The sequence below is a fragment of the Hesperophylax consimilis genome, chromosome 24 (genome assembly GCF_061612785.1).
Source record: "Hesperophylax consimilis isolate HC1 chromosome 24, BYU_Hcon_1.0, whole genome shotgun sequence".
NCBI classification, from domain to species: Eukaryota; Metazoa; Arthropoda; class Insecta; order Trichoptera; family Limnephilidae; genus Hesperophylax; species Hesperophylax consimilis.
The window spans coordinates 25,249,578-25,272,674 of NC_142859.1; the positions used below are offsets into that span (position 1 = coordinate 25,249,578).

The following is a 23,097-nucleotide window of genomic DNA, read 5'->3' on the forward strand; positions in this document are numbered from 1 at the left end:
CTTGAATAATATAATCAGGTGCTTTTTAAAATTTAATTTTTAATTTCGAATTTGGAACCAAGAGTTTAAAATATATTTGTAATAAGGAACACTTTTTTTATATTTCAAACAGTCAACGGTTTTTTTATTGGATGATATTTTTTAAATAACTTAAGTGCGTTTTATAAATCGATATGTGTAATATTTGATTCCATTGAACTTTAAAACAGTGGTGCAAAAATGTCACCAATGGATTTACGAATAATATTTGTAAGTATTAATTTATTTTATACTAATTAGTTGTGTTCCTGTAATCGGAACAATCTTTGTTTATTTATAATGGAATTATACGTTTCATAAATTATTATATATGACATAAAATGATTCTGAGAACCATTATAAGTGACTTGTATACGAATAATATGTTAAATTATTTATTATAATAATTTCTTCAATGCTTAATTTATTTAAGCTGAACAAAATAAAACATTTTAGATCACGGGTTTCGCTCTTATCCGTGCGTTGAGTATTTAGATTTCCTTAGGAAATTATAATTGATTGTTTTCGTGGGATATTATTTTTAATCGTGAAAATTGATTTTTATTTCATGAAAGTATTTAAAAATGATTTGCAAATTAGTAAATATCTGTTGTGTTTTTGAGTTCATCTCCAAATGAAATGTTAAATCACACGTCATTGTATGCTCCAATACGTATGCCTTATGCCTGCAATGAAGGAAAAATACATGTATAAATAACTGTTCATTACTTGCAAGCTCTTTTATCTTCATTGAATCCGTACAGTTTGTTTACTTGAACAAATGTAACGTGAATGCCACTTTTGTTTGGCTCTTTGACACTATGTAATTTATAAATTTTTGAATTGACAATTATTTTAGAAAATTTAATTTGAGGAAATTTTAACATTTTATATGCTATCTCGTGACGTACTCGTAATTTTCATGTCATAGACTCTTGCAACACAACACAAAAGCCTCAAGAAAACATATATGTTATTTTGACACAGTTTGCAATCAACAAATATTTAATTTATTCTAAGTGCATTTACATGAAATTAAGATCTCTTTATCAAAGCGAGTATATTTAATGTAGTTCTCAGCTAATTAAACAAACTTATTCCATCTATTGTTTGTAGCAATGAATGTTTATTGCTAAAATTAAAAATAACAATAGACGCTTTATAGAAAAATAATTTTGCTTCAAACCACGTTTAGTTTTTCATTCACAAGGTTAATGGATCATTTCTAAAACCATTATGGAATTCTTAACTGTAGTCAATTGTTTTAAAATTTATTTGATACGGAATGCAATGGAAGTGTTATGTTATTGTATATTTTTGTATTAATTAAAATGCTGCCCAGGTACCTGGTGCTCCGTGCTCAGTGCTTCATGCCCCAGGTCTAGGCTCTGGGTACCGTTCCCATGGGGTTATAGCATTTAACCCAGTTTCCAGTTGGCGCAACATGCATTTTATAGTTATTATCGCTGAGTCATCCTTAACCCTTTCAGACCTGAAATCAAGCTGGCAGTGGTAGGACATATTTTACGCTTGTAGAATTATTTGAACTTTTTGGGGTATTCGTTTTCAGACAGCGCGTCTCACATAAAATGACACGAAAAATTAACGAAGAAACAAAACAATTTTTTATTGAACAAAAATATCTGTAGCGATTAAAAATAAAAATTACCCTTCACAATTTAATAATCTCCTCAAAATCAAATATTAAAACAATATTGACCAATGAATACCGTCAATTTTTATTCGTTCTAGATGGGGAAAGAAATTTATATTCATTTTATTCAAAATAAATTCATGTAATTAAAAATATATTCATGTAATTAAAAATATATTCACGAATTTCCAGATATATTCACGTATTTCAAAATATATTCAAATATTTAAAAATATATTCACGTATTTCAAAATAAATACAAATATTTCAAAATATATTCGTGTATTTCAAAATATATTCATGTATTTCAAAATATATTTACGGTACGAAAGGGGTCAACTTTTCTCAGACGAATTAATATTTATAAAGTAGTACTTTGATTGAGAATTCAACACTTTTTTATTGAAACTTTAATTTGTCTTATTTTTAGATTTGATGATAAAAATCCTTAATCAATCTTACAATGACTTAAATACCGGGCAACAAATCGGTTATTTTGTAATGACACCAGAACTCACCGCTTCAGAATTTTTTAAAGTTTTTATATTTTCTGTTCAGAGATAACAATAAATTAAAGTCTGATAAATCGTCACAAAATGAGTTTTTTCATTGGTCAGAATTATTAAGGTTGCAGAAAGCATTTTAAAACCAAACAATAAAAACTTACTTAAGAAAAAAAAACTCTAAACCGATTTAGAACGAATCCTTTTGGGACTGGGAAAGTATCGAAAAACTTTATAATAATGTTTCAGCTTAGAATAATAAATTAAACCAGTACAATTTCTATTTTATTTAAATAAATATAAATAATAATAAATATTTTATTTTAGTAAAATAGACCATAATTTAAAAAAGAAAAATAAAATATTTAAGAAATTTTAATCTTTGAGATTGAGAGAATATTTCAACACTTATCAATAGGATCACGTATATTTACGAACTATATTCGGAACTCGAACATATGAATTATGGCCATATATATCGGATTAGTTAGCCACGTTTTCTACCTATTGCGAGTAATTATTTGTTAAATTATTAATTATTCTATAGATAAGCTAACAAGAGGATGGTGAAATACCCCCTAAAAATTGCACATTCTTTATTATTTGTCATAATTTTTTTAATGGATAGTGCTCGTCATAATTGAAACATTCATAATAGTCGAAAGAGGTTTTCAATAATTAATACCTTCGATACAATAAACGAAGTCATATATTATAATTAATGAATATTGATAGCCATTTCTTTAAGCTTTTTATCTAACGAATTGGAAATTGTGATATTCTTAAAGGTTCCATAATATCTGTCAACTGAATTGTTTTAAACTATAAATTAAGTTGGGCAATTTTGAGAGTCAGAATAACAGAAATGTATACCTATATGAGACGATATATGAATGTGATTGAAGCAAGGAATGTGTACCAAAACAGAATTGTTTTTCTTGTCCATTCTGTCTGCTTACTCCTGCTGGGAAATGGCATGAAGGTTAGTTAGCTATTTAGTTACATTTTTTGTAGGATTATAAAATTTTAAAACTGTCTGCCTGGCTACAGTTACCATAGTAATTATTTTACTTTCAAGACGTTACTTAAAATACAAAAATTCTGAATACATTAAGGCGATGCCATACGTAGTAATGCAAAATCATGTGTTTTTGGTTCGAAAATTTGGTCGCCTAGAAATGTTTCAGATGCTTTAATTAAATACTGCGAGTAGAATACATCTTGGCCTTTGAAATAATCGAGTATTTTTTAGATAAGTCTTTTTATAAGCCCAGAAAAAAATAATGTATAAGGCCTATGAAAACTGCTTTAAAGTTCAAAATCTCCTACTTAAGAACTCATTTTTGGTTATGATTTTATTGTATAATGTGGCAAATTAAGTTATTTATAAAATGATCGAAAAAAAAATATTTATGCCTTAACATCCACAAAATAAAATAAAAGGCACTTTTTGGCCATGTTTTTTTCTTGCATAAATCGAAACAGGCGGATGGTGTTAAGCGGGAATTTAAACCTTATCGCCATCTACGTAAGGTTTGTTATTGATAGCGGCTCAATTTAAAATATTACACGACGTAGTGCATCGCCTTAATAAATATATTTTTATATCGTATATCAAGCTTAACAACACGATTCTTCAACACAAGACAAAGTAAAATAGCCATCATCAATATTGAACCGGCTAGGCTTAAAGCTAAAAGGATCAATTACTATTCAAATTTTGATCTAAAAAGCTTTTTTATGATTTTATAAAAATGATCATCTCAAAAATTCAAAATCACGCGATTTTTATTCATAATCTAAACGGCCATACAAGCCATTAACATACATAATATTCACATAACAAAGAACCGTTAGCCAATTGACACATTTTCAAAAATTAAAACTCCTTCCATATCCTGGTCAGTAACCTCTAATGCGTCTCGCTCTCGGAAATGGGTGAAGGTCGTTTGAAGGCATTGAACCACATAGTGAAATAATAACCAAGTTACTTTACCACTAGGCGCCTTCTTCAAAAACCTGTTATATTCGAAACATGTTTAAAGCTTTAGGTGCAATAAACACTAGGTTAAGTAAAGTGATTCATTTGGATTATACCACTGAATAAAAAATCAATGGAAGTGTGAGCTATACCGACTTGGAAGAAAACTGATGTCGCAAATTTACATAGTGTGTCGATAGTCGAATAATATACACGGTATCTAGAATCTCGCTGTACATTCAAGCGGGAAACTGATGAATCAAAATCGAATTTGATTATTGTATTAAAAAATCATATTGTCTCCGGTAAAATCCATCAAAAATTTTGGGGTAGAATCATTGATCACAAATTTAAGTTTTCAAACCAAATTTCTGTTGACATTATCGTACTACAAGCTTCTATGGTTTGTAATAAGTTCTCGCAAACAGTTTTCTAATCCCAACGCAATGTATAATTGGATCATAAAGTCTAAAGTTAGAACAGATTAAAAAAAACGTTACTTAGATACCTGTATAAGACCATGAATGAGAGTACCCGCGATTAATAAATTCATCACCAAGATTTGATTTAAGTATTCATTGAGTCAGGCCCCTTCAGTAACGCCGTATAAAATTAATATTAATTTAATAAATAACTTAGGCTGGAATACTTTAAGTTATTCGCACCAAACAACTACAGGGACGACACCATAATCTGCTATGTATCCCACATAACAGAACGGACGTACTGGCTCGACATAAAATGACACTAGATAAAGAGCTATTAAATAATATTTCGAAGACTGCTGACATATTCATCATAAGCATTAAAGGATTAAAGGATTAAAGGAGAATGTAAATAACATAAATTACCCATTATAATATTATTTCATTTTATATGTAGTTAAGTTAATGTATATTTTAAATGTTTACACAGTCCGTAATCCACAAAAAATCTATCTAAATTGCATTTCGATTTACATATTTTTTTCTGCAATCAAATGGTTAAAAAAACTTTTGATGTCGGGTCCACGCTTCGACGCTTTTTAAAAGACACTAAACAGCTGAAATTAACTCCCTAGCAACCAATTTTTTTTTTAATTTGACATAAAAAATTCCACCAGTTTCGCGTTTGTATTATATTTGGAACACAACATAGTACAAGTTTATGGACATCTTGTATATAATTTACACTGTAGTGGAAAGAAAATTGGTATATTTAGCGATGGCTCCCACAACTTTTTCAAGGTTTTCAAATCACTTTTATTTCTCCATAATTTTCTTGTCTCTTTATTTATACTTCTCTCTTTCAGAAAGCCTCATTATTTTCTATTCACTTGACTCCACTTTATTTTCTCTTTTGTGTACATAAATTATTAAATCATTGATAAGGTTAATAACAACAAATTTTGGTGAAAATAAGAAGAGAAAATACACGCATGTTTATACGTGGAATGGTTCCATGATAACTCAACACAGTGACAATTCAACACAATTTTAAAAAGTAAAATAAATTCATTAGAAACGATGAAAAAAAATATTTTAACCCAACCTAACCTAACCTACTTAACCCAGTTAGTAAAGTTTTTGTTTCATCACTTTCCATGACTTTATATAACTTTTTAAAGATGTGATGAATTATCATTATGGTGATTTATCCGGTCACCACGTATAATATACTAGCTGAGGACCCCGGCGTAACCCGGCCATTAGACGGTGACCTTCCTGTTATTTTGAAATTCAAGTGTGCGAAATTTCATCAATCTCGCAATAAAATTGTAGATTTTTATAAAAATCAAAGAAAACGCCGACCGGCCACCACGTACTTTCTCATTAAGAGGAAGCTTCAAGCCAAAAATGTGTGTATTTTTGGTATACCTTATATTGTAGGTAATAGGCATCAAAATCGCTTGACAAAGGGAGTCTAGAAACGTACGATTTCAAGCACAAAACTGGTTTTTATTTATTTTGTAAATAATTTTATAAGAAGGCAAAAAAGTTAATCAAGTGTAACTGTCACAGATAATCTTAGCTATAATAATGTATTTTTTAAAGTTGTTTCCTTTATGCGTTCATACATTTCTATTGAAAAAATATTTTTTTTACTAGTTTACATTTATATTTTTTATTGAGTAATTTATTTTTTTATTTGTATTCTACTCAAGCAAAACGATAGGAAAACCTTCAATTTATCTAAAGCATATTTTTTTGGTATTCATAATGTATACCAATTCGTTATAAAGATTAATCAAAATAGTGATTTAAAATTAAGCTTCGCCTTAACATCCTCTGACAATCGTATATACGAGTACATATCTATCTTTCAAACAATCTTATTTACTTATCTCTCTTTCAAACCACATTGAACGCTTACTACGGGGCCTTGCGTGTTTAACCAGTGATTCCTGACATCATTTGAAGTAAAGTTGGAATTTCAAAACAAAAAAAATCTCATTTACTTCTACCATTATGTAGAATCACCTCCCGAAGTTAGTACATTTTACCGCCTGCACCACAGACATAGGAATTAATAGACGAGAAGATAATGGCGAGGGGTAAAATCAACTGTTGAAGAACGAAGGGAGTAAGGGTGACTGTGATTCGTCAATAAATCAATCTGACAGTAAATAGGCATCTCGCATTATAATATCACCATTTACTTCTTAAAAGTAAAACCTGCTTTTGAATGAATAGACATTTTTACATGGGAGCGCAAATTACTCGCCACGTTATGAACAAATTTGCGAAGTCCAAATTCGGCAAAAAAATTCGGTTTTATTTTCAGAGTCGAATATTTCGTTTAAGTATTTAGTTAAGACACTTTTATAAATGTTCATAATTTACTTCCCAGCAACCAACCAGCTTTGTGTTTCGCGTCCAGACGTTTCTCGATGTGATAGTATATGTTTCTAAAATTGATCTATATTATACGATGTGAATATGCTTAAAATAAAGTAAAATAATGCTTATATATGGAATGTAATACGACAATTGGGTTTATTCTCTTTTTCACATCTATTTTTACAAGTTTTCATAGTACAAGTCAACATATTGCCGTGTTATTTCGTAAAATGAGCCGATGATGCCTCGACCATAGTTCGCACAAGAATGATGACGTCACGTTTTCAAATTTCACTTGAGGCCATACGCGAGCACAGCCGGCTCCAATGGAACCGGTATGGGGAGTGGGGATAATACGCTTTTAATCACTTAGGGCAGGTCTACTAATATTCATATGTCTATGGCCTGCACCCATTATAGTATTCTAGCATGGAAATTGTGATTTTTCTGGCCAAAATACGTATTTATTAGTGGGATGTTTAGTAGATTTGAGGTTTTCGTCCTTATGGTGTAAGTGTGTTGGTCAATAAGATACAAATTGGTCTCCTTTGAATTTGAGTAGAGCATGTTCACGATGCTATTTAGATATTTGACAATGTCGAACAATTTCACCCGAAGTAGGATAAAAATGACCTTAATTCTGGAACGCACACGACTACAGCACGTATCCAACGGTTAAATTGTTCAGTAGATTGCGCATTATTACAAGAACGAGGTTACGCGTTGTTTAATTAATTACAGTGTACAGATCTGATAAGATTCCTATTCCTAAGGTTTTCCTGCTCTCGGACATGAGAATTCTTGTGTCGTGTGAGGGCTTTGGTCGAATTTGCATAATGCATAAGTTAACGAGTTACAGTATCTATATACATATTCCACATACCTTACTGTACATTTACTAGATGACATGAATATATTTAGGTATTTGAAGTGTTCAATATCAATTATAATAATTATGTCATCAATTTAATGGAACCCAGTTTGAATTAAAATCACGGGATATTATAATCATAAAATTTGTAGAGCTGAAACTAATAATAATTATTGTCAATTTCAGCGTGACGACCAGAATTGCCTTTTGAATGAACATCGCTAGTATACTTTAAAATTCATTAATAATTCAAATTTAGATCTGTCAAACATTTAAACAAAAGATATGCAAATGTCAAATAAAGAATTTTTTATAAAAAATATCTATATTTTAAACCTACTTTATCGTTTGTTTAATATGATTCATACTAATCAATTCCAATATTGATATTTAAAAGTTAATTCAGGAATACAATTTGATATGCCGAACCAATGCACAGACAGCCGAAATTAGTATATTAAAATTATATTGAGGAATTTAAAAGCCGAAATTTATTTATTTTTATTAATTTGTCAGCAATGTAAAGAATGTTTTTGTTGGTGCAAAAATTGGGCAATCTGAAAGGTTTTCTTTGTTTTTTAAGCATCTTCATGGTATAATGCAGAAATTTTTTATTTTATATTTATTAATATTATTTAATTTTTTTTTATGAAGATTTTTAAGTTGAGATATGTTTTTTTAATTTATCCTCCACACAGCATCCCTGAAGATGACATATTCTCTGAGGGAAATGATATCCACAAGGGCATCCTTTGTAGTAAATTTTAAAATATTTGCCACTTCACACTTGTCCAAAAAACATCGATATTTACCGTGCGTAGATACCCTACTTCCAGAGAAAAAAATATAAGCAGCTATATAAATTAATAGTTCTTTCTGGTCAATGGCGTCACGTGAATTTCCACATTTCAAACAAACACTCATGGAATTGTTTCGTTGGTTCACGGAGTGTGGGTGTGATTGAATGTAAAATATGCGAATACCGTTGTGTCTATTTGATGATTAGTCGTCGTGAATTGAATAGATTCATACCGAATCAATCAGTCAACAGTAGACGTGGTAAGCACACGATTGAAAAGGTATGCCATTTAAATCATGTTATTTACAATCTAATTTTTATACATGCATTCAAAAAAATTCTGAAGGAACAGCAACACTAAAATTCAACAAACATGAATATAAGGAAAACAGCAAACATGAAGATGATAAAATCAGCAAACATGAAAATGACGAAATCAACAAATACAAAGAAGAGGTCGAAAAACATGAAGATGACGAAATCATCAAACATTAAAATAACGAAATCAACGAATATGAACATGACGATGAACATGAAAATGAAGAAATCAAATAGATACGGTCGAAAAACACGAAGACGAGAAAATCATGATGTAACACCTACACATCATTTTGTAGTCTACTACGGAATAGGAATCGCTGTGAGGAGGACTGTTGATATTCTTCAATACTATGTATTTTAATTTTTTTATGTGACACTTCACAAGAGCGCCCTTGTCTGTAGAGTGTAAAGGCAGAGGAGCTATGTCACCACCCAGTTGGCAGCGTTACAAGGCGGGAATAGTCGTTATAAAAATAAATATATACACAGAACTTTTTACCAAAGAATATCAGATCTACCTAGGCCTATGTGATAAACCTACCGTTTTGCTTAGTTTGGTGGAACAGTATCTAAAATCTTCGTGGTTTTCGATTCATTTTACGTCTGCCTGTAATTTTATAAATCTTGCTGGTGTGTGGTTATAGTTTGTTCATCAGACACAATTTTTACGCTTGGCTACAAGAATTTATATTTTATTAATATTTTAGTAACCCATATTTTAGTTTATATGTAATATTTATTAGTTTTTAAAACAACTTATTTGTTGAGTTACATATTCGGGCTTCATACCTATTTAATTTGATTTTCTCACACACATTTATCACCTAACATTAAAATTGGCACAGAATATATATGTTTAATTATAACATCAAATCACTTCAGATCGTGCTTAACTGTTAAAGTAATTACCAGTTAGCTGTGATTTGCTATTCAATTGCCTTTGCACACATAAATCGTACCGTTGGTTATCAATACCATTCTGGACACAGTTAGACTATAGATCAACAACTAACCCGTAACAAAACCAAAAAAACAGCAGGAAAGTCAATTAAAAATAATTTAAATGTTTTGAATCTGCATTTTAGGTCAAACTCATGTCCCCTCGTGTCATCTTAAAATAGCTTTTTGTTTGACTACTCATAGAAGAAAGTGAAACCAAATCTAATGCAAAATTGCTCGAAATAATAGAATTGCATGGAAATAAATGTAAATGCCTCGTTCGATTGTTTTCTGCTACAATGTGATTCTAGAATAAATTTCCATAAGCAATGAGTGCTTGTTTTTTAATGGTAAGAATAATATAAGGATTTGTGGAAAATTGTCGCACTTTATTTGTTGAAAATTAATGGCTGGAAAATAACATAGGAGGGTCTTTCTTTGGATATTTACTATAAGTAGGTACAACATTTATTCCTTGTTAATATAAAATTTCACATAAATTACTCGTTAAAAATTTATTTACATCATATGTAAAAATAGTACGGGCAATAGCCACACTCAATAAACTATTTTAAATCCTTATACGTGATTAATAGTTGTTCAAGATATGGTCAAGAAATAAGGTTTATTGTAATTTATTATAGAAGTTAAAAATGCATAACCGTTTTGGCTTACTTCAACTATGCATATTATAATGCAAAACGCTCCCGTTAGTTACTACCGCGACTAAGCTATTCAATCAAGAACACATAAATTATGTATTTTCAACAAATATTTCCTTGTCCCTGTGAATGCTTTAAAACATATTATTTTATAAAACCTTTTTGGCAAAATCCTTTAAATTTGTCGCTACAGCTTCCACTATTTAAATAATTGACAAAATCCACTTATTTGTCTGGTTTCATTTGGAATTTCAAGGAATTAGTTGATTGTTGGTATCAGGAAGTGTCAGAAACCTTCGCATTAGGGTTTGAAAATGTATGTTATACAGGTGGTTACAGGTTACAGCATCCTTAAAAGGAATGAAAACATGGCAGTGGATGCATTATGTTTCGACAGTATAATGATACTACAGGGATATCTGCATGACATTGACGAATGATATGTGTACATACTGTATAATGTGGAAACAACGATAGAAGAAAAGAAGAGAGAACAGGCAAGGAGAAACGACGATTATTTTTAGAAATAAAATATTACTTTAAATGATATTTTATTAAATAGACACAGAACATAGTTTCTTTGAGGATGCAATTTGAGTAAGGAAGGAAAGACGTGAACCATTCTCTTGAAGAGACCCATGTTGAGCACAAGAAATAATCGTCAAAATTATCTGTTCAAATGACAACCGTTTACAACAAGGCTGCCCAACCCCAGGCCCGCGGGCCACAATGTGGCCCGCGAACGAATTATAAGTGGCCCGCGTGAACCATTTTCAAAAAACCCGCCAATCCGCCAATTTGAAAAAGTGTCGCGGGCCCGCGGTTCACCAGTGTTGCCAATGAATGCGATTTATCGCTATTTAGGCTACTCAGAACGAGAATCAGCGACGAAAAAATCTAACCTGTTGAACTTACTTTTTAAACAAAAATACAGCGGTTTCGTGTCCGAAATGGAATCCTGTAACAACCCCCCCCCCCCCCATGGATTTCAAATATTTTGTGGGGAGCACTCATTTTGAATTTTTTTGTGGGGAATAATTATGTTTTATAGAAATTCTCTAACAACCCCCCCCCCCCATGGAAATAGGAACCGTCAGGTATTCAGTGGCCCGCCAGTGATTCAAAATCGTCAATTTCGCCCAACTGTTAAAAAGGTTGGGCAGCCTTGGTTTACAACAACGTGGGGCAGAACAGTGAAGCTAATTATTTGAACCACCTTCACTTTTAAATACCCGAAAGATGCGGTATTCTCACCTGGATTCTATGTTCAAGATTGCAATTGGGTCCCTGGCCATTTGGGAATTGAGGGTAACGAGAAAGCCGATTCTCTAGCTAAACTTGGAACAATTTCTGGCTCTAATCCTTTAGATTTTAGAATTCCTATCTCTGACGTCATCCCAATTCTTAAATCCAATATGATTCGCTCCTGGGAAGAAAATTGGTCTAATACGAAAACCCGAACTGGTGCTTTTTATGCTGGAATACAAAATCATATGCCAAGTAAACCTTGGTTCTACGGCAAGAAAAAATCCAAAAGATTTATTTCCTGTATCTCGAGAATGAGAATTGGTCATTGCTCCATTGCATCCCATTTGTTTAAAATCCGGGTCCTAGATAGTCCACTCTGCCAGTGCGGCATGGAAAATGAGACTCTTGATCACGTTTTCTTTAATTGTAAAAATCATTCATCTTTCAAAGGCATTTATCGTTTACTTATAAAAATCACCCATCAATCTCACCTTAGTATTCCTTATTTACTTTCTCTCAACAATTCTCGCATTTTCTCAGTTCTATACAAGTTCATAGACTTGAATGACTTCAATATTTGAGATTTCCTATTCCCGTATAGATTTCCCATAAAATTATAACCATCTCCCCTAACTTTAACGGCACATAGCACTCTTTTTAGGGTGAATTGCCTAATACAAAAAAAAAAAAGATTGCAATTCTTCACGTTTGTCACAATTTTGCACAAAGTCAAGGGTTTTTCCAGACCAGAATTTTGCAAGCTATCATCACACTTATCAGTATTGCGCATCAGTTTTATCAACAAAATGAAAATAATTAAATTATTTTAAAATATATTAATAACAGGTAAATAAGGTTATAAAATATTTCTATACTTCTAGAAGACAAGTTTAAGTTGATGAATTATCAACATTATAAACAGAAATTAATATTTTAAAAACTGTACCAAAAAAATAACGTTGAATAAGCAGTGACAGGAAGGTATATTACGAACAACGGGAGTTTTTATGTCGTAGGAAGTTATTGAATACACGAGCGTCTTGAACTGTATAAAAAAACTGGAACGTGCTTTTGTTGTTTGCCTACACGTGACCTTGCTAGGTCAATACATTATATTTCTGTTGGATTATGTGTGTCAAATAATAATGAGATGGCAGTAAGAACAACATAATGCTCACAGCCATAAAAGTTGATGCAAAACCCAGTTATGGGCAGTAAAGACGTATTATTATATATTATTATCACACACAAACCCATTTATTCATGATCAAGGTTTGTTTCACCATGACGGTTTTCGACTCTTATTGAATAAAATGATCATCTGTTTGATTTAATGAGCTCATTTCTTCGTCGTCTGCTTTGCTACTGTATAACCAATTAATGCACTTACGATTTCTAAGACTCATTTGAAGATCTAAGCTCTAATAAAAAAACACGGCTTCCCTAAGTCAAATCATTTTTAAGTCGATTTCCAACTTTTAATTTCTAAATTATTTTTCTAATTTATTTATAAATTCCTCTCAATGAATATTTACATTTTGGATTTCCCGGAGATATATGGCACCGACCGTTGTGCGCATAACATATAACTTATGTTGAAAAGACAATAAGTCGGCTAGTCAAGAAGTGTCCTACCCACCAGGCTACTCATTGACAACCTCAAAGCCTAGGTACATGGGATATTCTTGTGATATACAGTTTTACAATAAAATGAAAATAGATAAAGGCAATAGTGATACAAATCGACTTTATCACATGTTTTTGGGTCAAATGTAAAATGATTAAAGAGATAAACGACATTCCATAAATTCCAGCACAGATGCAAAGACTGTTGTTTCCGAGAAACTGGCGAATATCTCGTGACCCTATTCCAGTCATTTCGGAGCCGCTGTCACCGTCATATTATTTCATGTGTGTAACGGTACGGAATACCAAACAATATTCACCGTTAAATATTTCCAAAACATCCTTATACAAATGTGGAGCCTCCTTCTTTGCACGGGCTGAAAGATCTAAGGCGTAAATATCACCGTTGTTTGTTTAAAGAATTAACAACTTTACTGTACCGGCGGCACTTTTCAGTCTAAAACCAACAGCAATATTATTGGTGTTTTGTCTTTTTCCGCTGTCCTCTTTACTTTCCTTTCTTGGTTAGTAGTTGAACACCAGATTTTCTGCGGTTAAACTTTATACTTACTTCACATTCCTCATACACTTTACCTAGATACATCTATATACACAAAAAACTCATATTTATATCACAATAATATGAAGTAGAATAATGATCAAAATCACAGGTTTTGTGACATCAAAAAAGAAAATTGTGATTTGTTTTATGATGATCGATTCTATCCATAAATTTAAACCAATAATTTCTTCTTCTGTCCGGTTTGATAAACCTCTATTCACCGTTCTTACAAACAATATTGGTTCCTTCCGCCTAAATACCATTTATTTTTACTACTTAAAGTTTATACCTTTTTTAATAAACCCCATTCACCTTATAATTACGTCTTTATAAATAAAAATAAATAATATGCCCTCTTTGCGTCGTTTACCGTCACGTTTCTTTATTTCCTTTTATTACTTCGTCGCGCTTTTTGATTTTTTTGAAGTGGACCACGTTCCCGACCTTGGTGAATGCCAGATTTTTCAGACCATGTTTTTTTAATTAAAAAAAAATAAATACAACGTAAAGGTTCAAGCAATTGCAGCTTTCAATTACTTACCGCTCTATTTACCTACATTTAATTAGTGTTTAATCATTTATAGCGTCCATATCTTTGTTCGATGTTTATTATACTACTGGCTTCACGGCTAGTTAGGTAATGGGTGCAATTTACAGTCATGGTTTTCAGCCAACCAGAGCTCGTAATTTCTGGGTTAGTGATGCCATGGAAAATAGGTAAAAAATTATAATCATTTACAGCTAACAAGCTCACGATCATAGAAGGCACATACCGGAATACAGAAAACAAAAGACATCTTTCAGTAGGTACTATTAGCTTGTAATTTTGTTTCAGTAGGTTCTATTAGCTTGTTTTGTAGTTAAATAGGTTGTGCCATACTTTATTACTCGAGTTGTGTTTTGGTGGTTAAAGCCGACGTGATGTTATTTTTTGCTCACATACTTTTCACGATTACGTTGTCATTGCCACTACCTAGAATGAACTGAGATAGACCAGAATTGAGGTTGGTGGATAAGTTTGGTGTTAGTACTGAATCAATGTGGATGATTTGATTTTGTATATTTGGTTAGTTTTCATCATTGATTATCCTGTGGGTTGGTTTATTTAGAACCGATTGAATCGATTTTGATGCGTTTCTCCCTTTTTCCAGTTAATCGGGACCTTCGTCCTCGGCTTTGCGGAGGAAACGGACGTAACTTCAGAGAGTCCACCCGAGGGTTACTATGCCTTCGTTGAGTCACCTAGTGCCACTCCACCAAGGTATGAGAACGATTTTTCAAAAAATTACATTTTTCACTCAAGTGCTTCTGTCGTATTTGCTTAGAATATTTTCAAACACTGCAGATATTCGGTATCTGAAACAGTTTTTATCTGAAACGTGGGAAATAATTGTACTTTCTTGGGGCAGTCTATACAGACCCAAAAAAACAATTTCATAGGCATACGGGGTATCCGGGGATAAAGTGCAGTAACTTTGGGAGATGATTCTAAATTTGATTTATTTATTGCGAAAAAAAGTGAATCCAATAACATTTCACAAAATTTGCAATTGATACATAAATGAATAATAATAAAATAAAATAAAAATTGAATATATCATTTTTGTCCATTTGAAGCAGAAACATTGTCAAGTGACATTATACGTGTAATTCAAAATAAAATAACAACTTACTAAACACCTTTTTATGGGTGTATAAAAAAGTGTATATAAAAGTGGTGTTTATTAAGTTATTATATTATTTTTAAATAATTACGTCAATTATGACGCAGCATTGTATTGAAAATATATTTATTGCAATCTTGAAGTCACAAGTTGAATGAAAAATGTGTACCTCTTGGATTTTTCTTAATACTGAGTACCTATGATATATATTATATTACAGAGTAAGGCCACCTCCCTACCGCCATATCCAGTCTGACTGCCCCGGTATCCTGGAGAAGCTGGGTGCCTCTCCCCATAACCTGTGCGGGGACCTGAACAGGGGGCTCATCCCCAGGAACCCCCTCGGACAGGGGAACAGCGGGGAGCCCTACCCCTTGTGAGTTCAGTTTACTTTTACTTTTCTCTTGCCATGTGAACATAATCTTTGCATATAAAACCAGTAGTTCTGAAAAAAAAACTATGTTTCTTATTTTCACTTATTTAATAAATCAAAACCAAAATTTTCATAATTATAAACCATACATGTTTAACGTTAACTTTATTTTTTTATTCAAATAAGGAATTATTCCTCAGGTCGATAGATACCTTACCTACCTTGCCTGGTACATCACCATTCGATTAAATTAGTGGCAGATTAACGTTCCAACAGACTCTCTCACTGGACATTTAGATGCATGTTGCGATAGTCGAACAACTATTAATTCTAGGCTATGTAACAAAAACGGGTCAGAATCAGCTGTTTCTATTTATATTTAATTGCTTTGTCTTCGTTTATGCTCTTTGGGGAATCGTAAACATTTTTTGGACCTCAAACAGAGTTGCAATGCTATGTTACATCTATTCCACGGTTTTACAAATTGCTATTAAGACGGCAGATAGTTCGAATAACTTAACGGAAAGATTTGTGGAGCTTAATCCTTATCATATTGTACTAAACTATTTTAAAGAATGTGGTATATTGACAAGTGTTTTCTGTTCCAGTGAGCTCATCCGAAACCACACCCTTAAGTTCCTGTCCAGGACACTGCCTATCCTGAGGGCTGATGACACTCTCCCCAGGGTGGCACAGTTACAGGCTACAGCTGAAGAGGCATTGGATTCCTTTGGCCACAATGAGTAAGTAGAAATATTTCAAAGTTTTTCACAATTTAAAAAAAACATTTTTGAACACTGTTGCTGGAATAAAAGACAGACCGAGAAGGTAATTCACAAGATTGTAAGGTCGTTTGTATTCTTCGTATGGGTAACTTATTATTTTTGAAAGTTTTCCCGAGTTTAAGCTTAGAGTGGCCCTTATGTAGAATTGGACTAATATTTTACTTTCTAGACTTAACAGTATCTGTTTGTTTCAGCCTAAATCCTTACCAGGGTGAAAGAGAGAAGAGGGAGATCCCGCTAGATGATGGTCCAGAACACAGAGGAATTGATGAAAATAACAACAGAGAAGGAAGGAAATTCTGCGATGGAGGAGGGGTGTACGTATTTTCCGAAACATTCATGATTTTTACCGAACGTTTGGCCGATGTTGATTTTTATTTTATTTTATTTGTTGTACGAAAGATTAATCATCCGTTTGTAGTACCTATAAGATTTCTCATTTAACATTCTTATCATGTGTAATGATAGACTTACAAAAGAGTTTTAAGGCAAATATATTTTTAAGAGTAATTAAATATATCTCTCACTTTATAAATTTCATTCAATATCACTATTCCTCTAATGCACGCTATGTTGCGCTAAAACATCTGTTTTGCCGTGTGGGATCCTGAACAACTCGTCGTGATGACTACTTTATATTTCATATGAAAGCTTTGGAAAAAAATAAGATTTAAGCTTTTCACCCAGGCCATCTACTAACTCCTGAAATCTTACAATATAACTGTATTTTTTTATTGAATTGATAGGGGAATTGCTAAGGTATTTCTAAAAAAAAATTATTTCAGTTATATTTATCTACAGTTTCAAAAAACTACCCCACCCCTTTTTCGACCACTGTACACAATAAGAATAAAATTATTTTTGCCTAAAAGTGATCGAATAACTCTGTTTAAAGCCCCGGCAACGCAATAGACTTGCCAGTAAATAATAAAAATATTTTGGACCTTATGTATTTAGCTTCTGCATGCTGTACCGCGCCATCAACGGCGAGGGTCTGGCCGGGGGTGCGCCTAAGCCCCTGACAGCCGAGCGGAGGGATGAGCCCCAACAGCAAGCGCTGGCTGCTGGGGCGCAGGCCGGGGCCGGCCAGCGGTACGAGGGTCCTCCAACACCGTGCCCTGCAAAGGTATCTATTGCTCATTTAAGAACATTATTTCGTGTAAGACCAACTAAGAAATTTGACATCAATAACAACGATCGCCAAGTGAACAATTAATTTTCATTTTAACCAAATCACTATTAAAATGTATCTTCCACGTGTGAAGGTAGACCTTCATAGATGAGGTAGACCTCAGCGTGTAACCTTCAGAAATCACGCACTCCGTACGCAGATGGTGATGAGGTTGAAATCACGCACTCCGTACGCAGATGGTGATGAGGTTGAAATCACGCACTCCGTACGCAGATGGTGATGAGGTTGAAATCACGCACTTCATACGCAGATGGTGATGAGGTTGAAATCACGCACTTCGTACGCAGATGGTGATGAGGTTGAAATCACGCACTCCGTACGCAGATGGTGATGAGGTTGAAATTCCGGAACGAAAAATCGTCAAAATGCATCCTTTATTTTATTTTGTGAAGTTTAGGCACATATATTTTGACATGTGCACCGATTCATTGTTACGCGGATGACAGTACAGTTCATGATAGCTTTTTGTTTGACAAGCCCCCAAAGGGCACACAAACTCCAACGGCTCGGAGGGCTTTGAAGCAGAGAATGGACGGTTATCTCGAGAGTATTTCCTCCTGGGGTAAAAATAATCTCGTCGAATTTAATGTTTCAAAGACCCAATCCTGTCTGATTACGTCTAAAAGGGATCCAAATGATAATCTAGTCTCCTTCAACGGAAGCAATCTTCCGAACAGGCCTTCCATTGATATGCTTGGTGTAACTATAAGTGACCAGCTCAGGTACGGGGGCTCCATCGAAGCTAGAGTAAAGTTGGCCTCTCAGAAGCTGGGCGTACTGTACAGGGCCCGCAGATACTTTAATAGTACACAACTGCTCACCCTGTACAAATCGCAAGTGCGCCCTACTGTCGAATTTGGCAGCCATCTCTGGTCTGGAGCCCCAAAATACCTGAAAAAAACCCTTGACTCTGTGCAGAAACGGGCGGTCCGTTTGATAGATTCCCCAATCTTAACAAACGGACTGCAATCTTTAGAGCACAGGCGTCAGGTAGGTATGCTGTCCTTGTTCTATCGATATTACAATGGAAGATGCTCTGAGGAACTAGCGTCATTGATCCCTTCGGCACCGGTGCGTAGTCGGGATACACGCCAAACGCGCGCCCAACATTTGTACACAGTTGACACTTGTCACATGAGAACGGGTCGCTTCTACGATTCGTTCTTAAGTTCAACAGCTCGGCTGTGGAACGAACTGCCGGCCTCTGTGTTTCCTCCCTCCTACAACATGGACTCTTCAAGACCCATGTTCACTCCTTCCTCTCCACAAAAAGACCCTCCACACAGCATCCCCAAAGATGACATAGGCCCTGAGGGAAATTATTTTCTTCAGGGCCTCCTGTGTGGAGTAAATATAAAAAAAAAAAAAATATTCAATTGTTTATTTATCAAAATCTAATGAACTTATTTTGACACAATTGTAAAAACAATAAAAAGGGGTGCGTAAGAAGAAGATTTTATGCAAAGCATTGTCGAACGATGGATTTTAATTGTAACGAAATAAGTATTACAAAATTACCAAACGTGGCAAACCACTTGGAAGGGAAGTAACCTATGGCAGAGATGTTGATTATCCAATGAATGGTTCCCGGGGCGACTGTACCCATACCGCCTTCCAAATTGAATGTACATAGCTAAAAGCATGTGATACTTCATCTCTGGTCATGAATCTTTGGACTTGCAGCTATATTACTCTTTTTACTTCTATAGCTAACTTGTTGGACAGTAATAGATTACCAAAAATTAAGCAATCAACCAAAACCAATGGATAGGTACTATTGGCGGTAAAAGTAAATAAATTATTGATCATATTTTTTTAATGTTTTTCAGGTTGAATACGCAACTCCAGTCTTCGCCAAGAACTATCAAGGCATATGGAGATACGTCGTACAGATTCCATACGAAGGATACTTCACACAGACCATCGAAGTAACAAGGTTCGTTAATCCTATTGGTGGTGCGCAAATCTTTCGTTCGCAATTGTGCGGGGTTGGATGCGGTGGTGCGATAAAGACTAAGACATTCAAAAACGAATTGAATTTTGCCTTAGTGTTTGCAAGAGGAAAATGAGTGGGAAAGGCCAAAGACTTACCCTGGTCTCGTTCTCCTTAGCCGCTGGTTCCTTTTCACTTATCAGCTTGCAATTTCCTTTAACAATTCGCTCACTCAACACAAAACAAAACAGTGACATTCACTGCGGCGGGTAAAAAACGTTTCACTAGACGATGTGTGCTCCAAAACAATCACAGCCGAGTTCAACATATGCGGGTACTCAAGATGACACGAATGTTCGCGGTAAGATGCAACGATAACAATACTCCTTGTCTTTGGCCCGGATCAAGGAAAGGGGACAAGGGGCAAAGGGGGGGTGAAGGGTACACATTTTAAGGCTATTCAATTTTAAGACCTCACGCGCAACTACCTATCCTATCATGTAGAGTTCTCTAACAAGCTGTGTCACCCAATATATATTCTAAAACATACCTACTGTTGTTCAAAATTTTGTTTGTGAAGATTATAAATTAATAGCAGATTTACTTAACCCCTAAAACCTCTGACGATTTGCAATATATTTTTCACATTATAAACTGTCAGAATGCAGATACATTCTATTTCAGATACAATCGCTATTTTTTAATGTATGTTAAAATAAAATACTGTTTTAAAAGAATATGAGAGACTTTTTCTAATTTTATTATTACAAATCGACTAACTCAATTCTAAATATTAAAATTTTGAACGCAAGCATAGATAAAATTTTTAATGTAGCTTACGTTGTAATTACTACTGTACACGAAACTAAATAAAATATTTAATTAGACAAAAGTATTATGAAAGTTACTGCCACTTCACTTTTTTCGTTTTACGTAAAATTTATATTTTATCTTGACAAATATTTTTCATAGGCTGATGTTGTTTCATATATTTTTTCGGGAGTAAAGAGCGGTTTTCTTTTTTTCTTATACTATTTCTATCACATTTCTCACCATAACACAAGGTGAGATAGCATGACTATTATGAGAGCGTGTCAGGATGGAAGACGTATCACCCAAAAATACTCTACGGGTGTCTTCTGTCTGTGAAGCATATCTCCCAAAAATACTCTACGGGTGTCTTCTGTCTGTGAAGCATATCTCCCAAAAATACTCCACGGGTGTCTTCTGTCTGTGAAGCATATCTCCCAAAAATTGTACAGGGGTTAAATTTTCAATTTTGTTTGTTTGATGATATGATAGTTTGACATGCTATCATACTATCATATCATCAAACATACTAATTTAGGTTTTCTGTGTGTGGTACTTTGTCCCCATAAAAAAATTTGCGTGAAATGTGAAAGACCTCAAATTTGATTTGAATGTATGTGTCATTTTCAAAATTGGAACAGCTTTTGTGAAGAATGATTCAGATGTTTAATTTTAATTAACTAATTCTAAATTCTATATTTTAAATGTGCATTTATTTCATATAAATTTTAGACAGATTTCATCATTTTTCAAGTTTTCTATAGTAAACATACTAGTGTTCATTCGAAAGGTAAATTTCTGATTTTCTCTAAAATTGACAATATATGACCGGAAGCATGAAAGTGATAAAATCGAAAGATGGAAAAATGTTGACGAATGAGGAAAAAATAAAAGAGAGATGGATGAAGTATTTCGAGGAAGTCTTTGAAAGCGAAGTGAGTGACAGTGATTCTAGCGGCGAATCAGATATGAATGATGATGGACTGAATGTTACCGAAATTAGCATAGATGAGATAGAAAGATCAATTAAGTGTATGAAGAATGGTAAGGCTGTCGGTTTCGACAATATTGCTGCTGAATATTTTAAAGGAGGTAGCCGTATAATTCTCACATGGTTGTGCAATCTTTTTAACCAATGTTTAAAGGAAGGTTACACGCCTTTAGATTGGAGAAGGGCAGTGATCATGCCATTATACCTTTGTATAATGGCATGATCACTGCCCTTACCTTTGTAAAGGGTCACGTATTGAATGTGGGAATCATATGGCTATTAGCCTGCTAAGTTCAGTTGGCAAGCTGTATGGTAGAATTTTGATTTAAAGGGTAAAAAAGGAAACAAAGGATAAAATATGGGATGTGCAAGGTGCCTTTATGAGTGGAAGGGGGTGCATGGACCAGATCTTCTCATTGCGTATGCTCACCGAGAAGTTTCTGGCAAAAAACCAGAAACTTTTCTGTGCCTTTGTAGATCTACAAAAAGCATACGACCGAGTCGACAGGAAAAAGCTATGGAAGGTGTTGTCCAAGTATGGAGTGAATGCGAATCTGACTCAGGCAATTGCGTCTCTATATGAGGGAAGCGTTGCATGTGTTAGGGAGAACGGTGGTTTTACGGGGTGGTTTGATATCACAAAAGGTGTTAAACAAGGCTGCGTAATGTCACCGTGGTTATTCAATCTATACATGGATAATTGTATGCAAGAATTGAAAGAGGTGGGATTGGGCGCGAATTTGAGTAATCTGAAAGTATGTTGCCTGTTGTATGCTGATGATGCGGTGCTGATTGCTAATAGTATGGATGATCTGCAGTCTCTCGTGTCTAGGATGAACGAAGTATGCGTGAAGAATGAGTTAATGATGAATGTAAGTAAGTCTAAAGTAATGGTGTTTGAAAGAGAAAGTACGAAAACAATGTGCAATATAGCTGTGAATGAGGAATACTTGGAGCAGGTGGATGAATTTGTGTATTTAGGAAGCATGTTTACGAGAGATGGGAAGGCTGACAGAGATATTGAAAGAAGAGTAAATGCAGGTAACTCCATTAATGGAGGACTGAACGCAGTTGGCGCTAACAAAAAATTGTCCAAAAAAGCGAAGTTAGCAGTCCACAATGGAGTGCTGGTACCTACCCTGATGTATGGAAGTGAGGCATGGAACTGGCAAAGAAAGGATGAAAGTAGATTGAATGCTGTTGAAATGAGATCCCTGAGGCGTATGTGTGGTAAAACCATGTATGATCGTGTGAGGAATGTGGATATCCGCAAAGAGTGCAAGGCTGATGTAAGCGTAATGAGTAAGATCAAGAAAGGGACGCTTAGATGGTTTGGGCATGTAGAG

The 23,097-nt window shown here is 33.9% G+C and overlaps 1 protein-coding gene across 1 annotated transcript in view; it reads left to right on the forward strand.

Annotated features, from left to right (window-relative positions):
• The first annotated feature begins 220 nt into the window (after positions 1-220).
• Positions 221-23,097, forward strand: part of spz6 (Spaetzle domain-containing protein 6) — a 28,374-nt gene continuing 5,497 nt past the window's right edge. Inside the window, exons 1-7 of the mRNA XM_089646401.1 lie at positions 221-249; positions 15,155-15,264; positions 15,888-16,043; positions 16,649-16,783; positions 17,020-17,142; positions 17,783-17,951; positions 19,847-19,953. Of these exons, the coding sequence (XP_089502527.1) occupies positions 229-249; positions 15,155-15,264; positions 15,888-16,043; positions 16,649-16,783; positions 17,020-17,142; positions 17,783-17,951; positions 19,847-19,953 (821 nt within the window). The 5' untranslated portion in view covers positions 221-228. The remainder of the gene's footprint in view (positions 250-15,154; positions 15,265-15,887; positions 16,044-16,648; positions 16,784-17,019; positions 17,143-17,782; positions 17,952-19,846; positions 19,954-23,097) is intronic.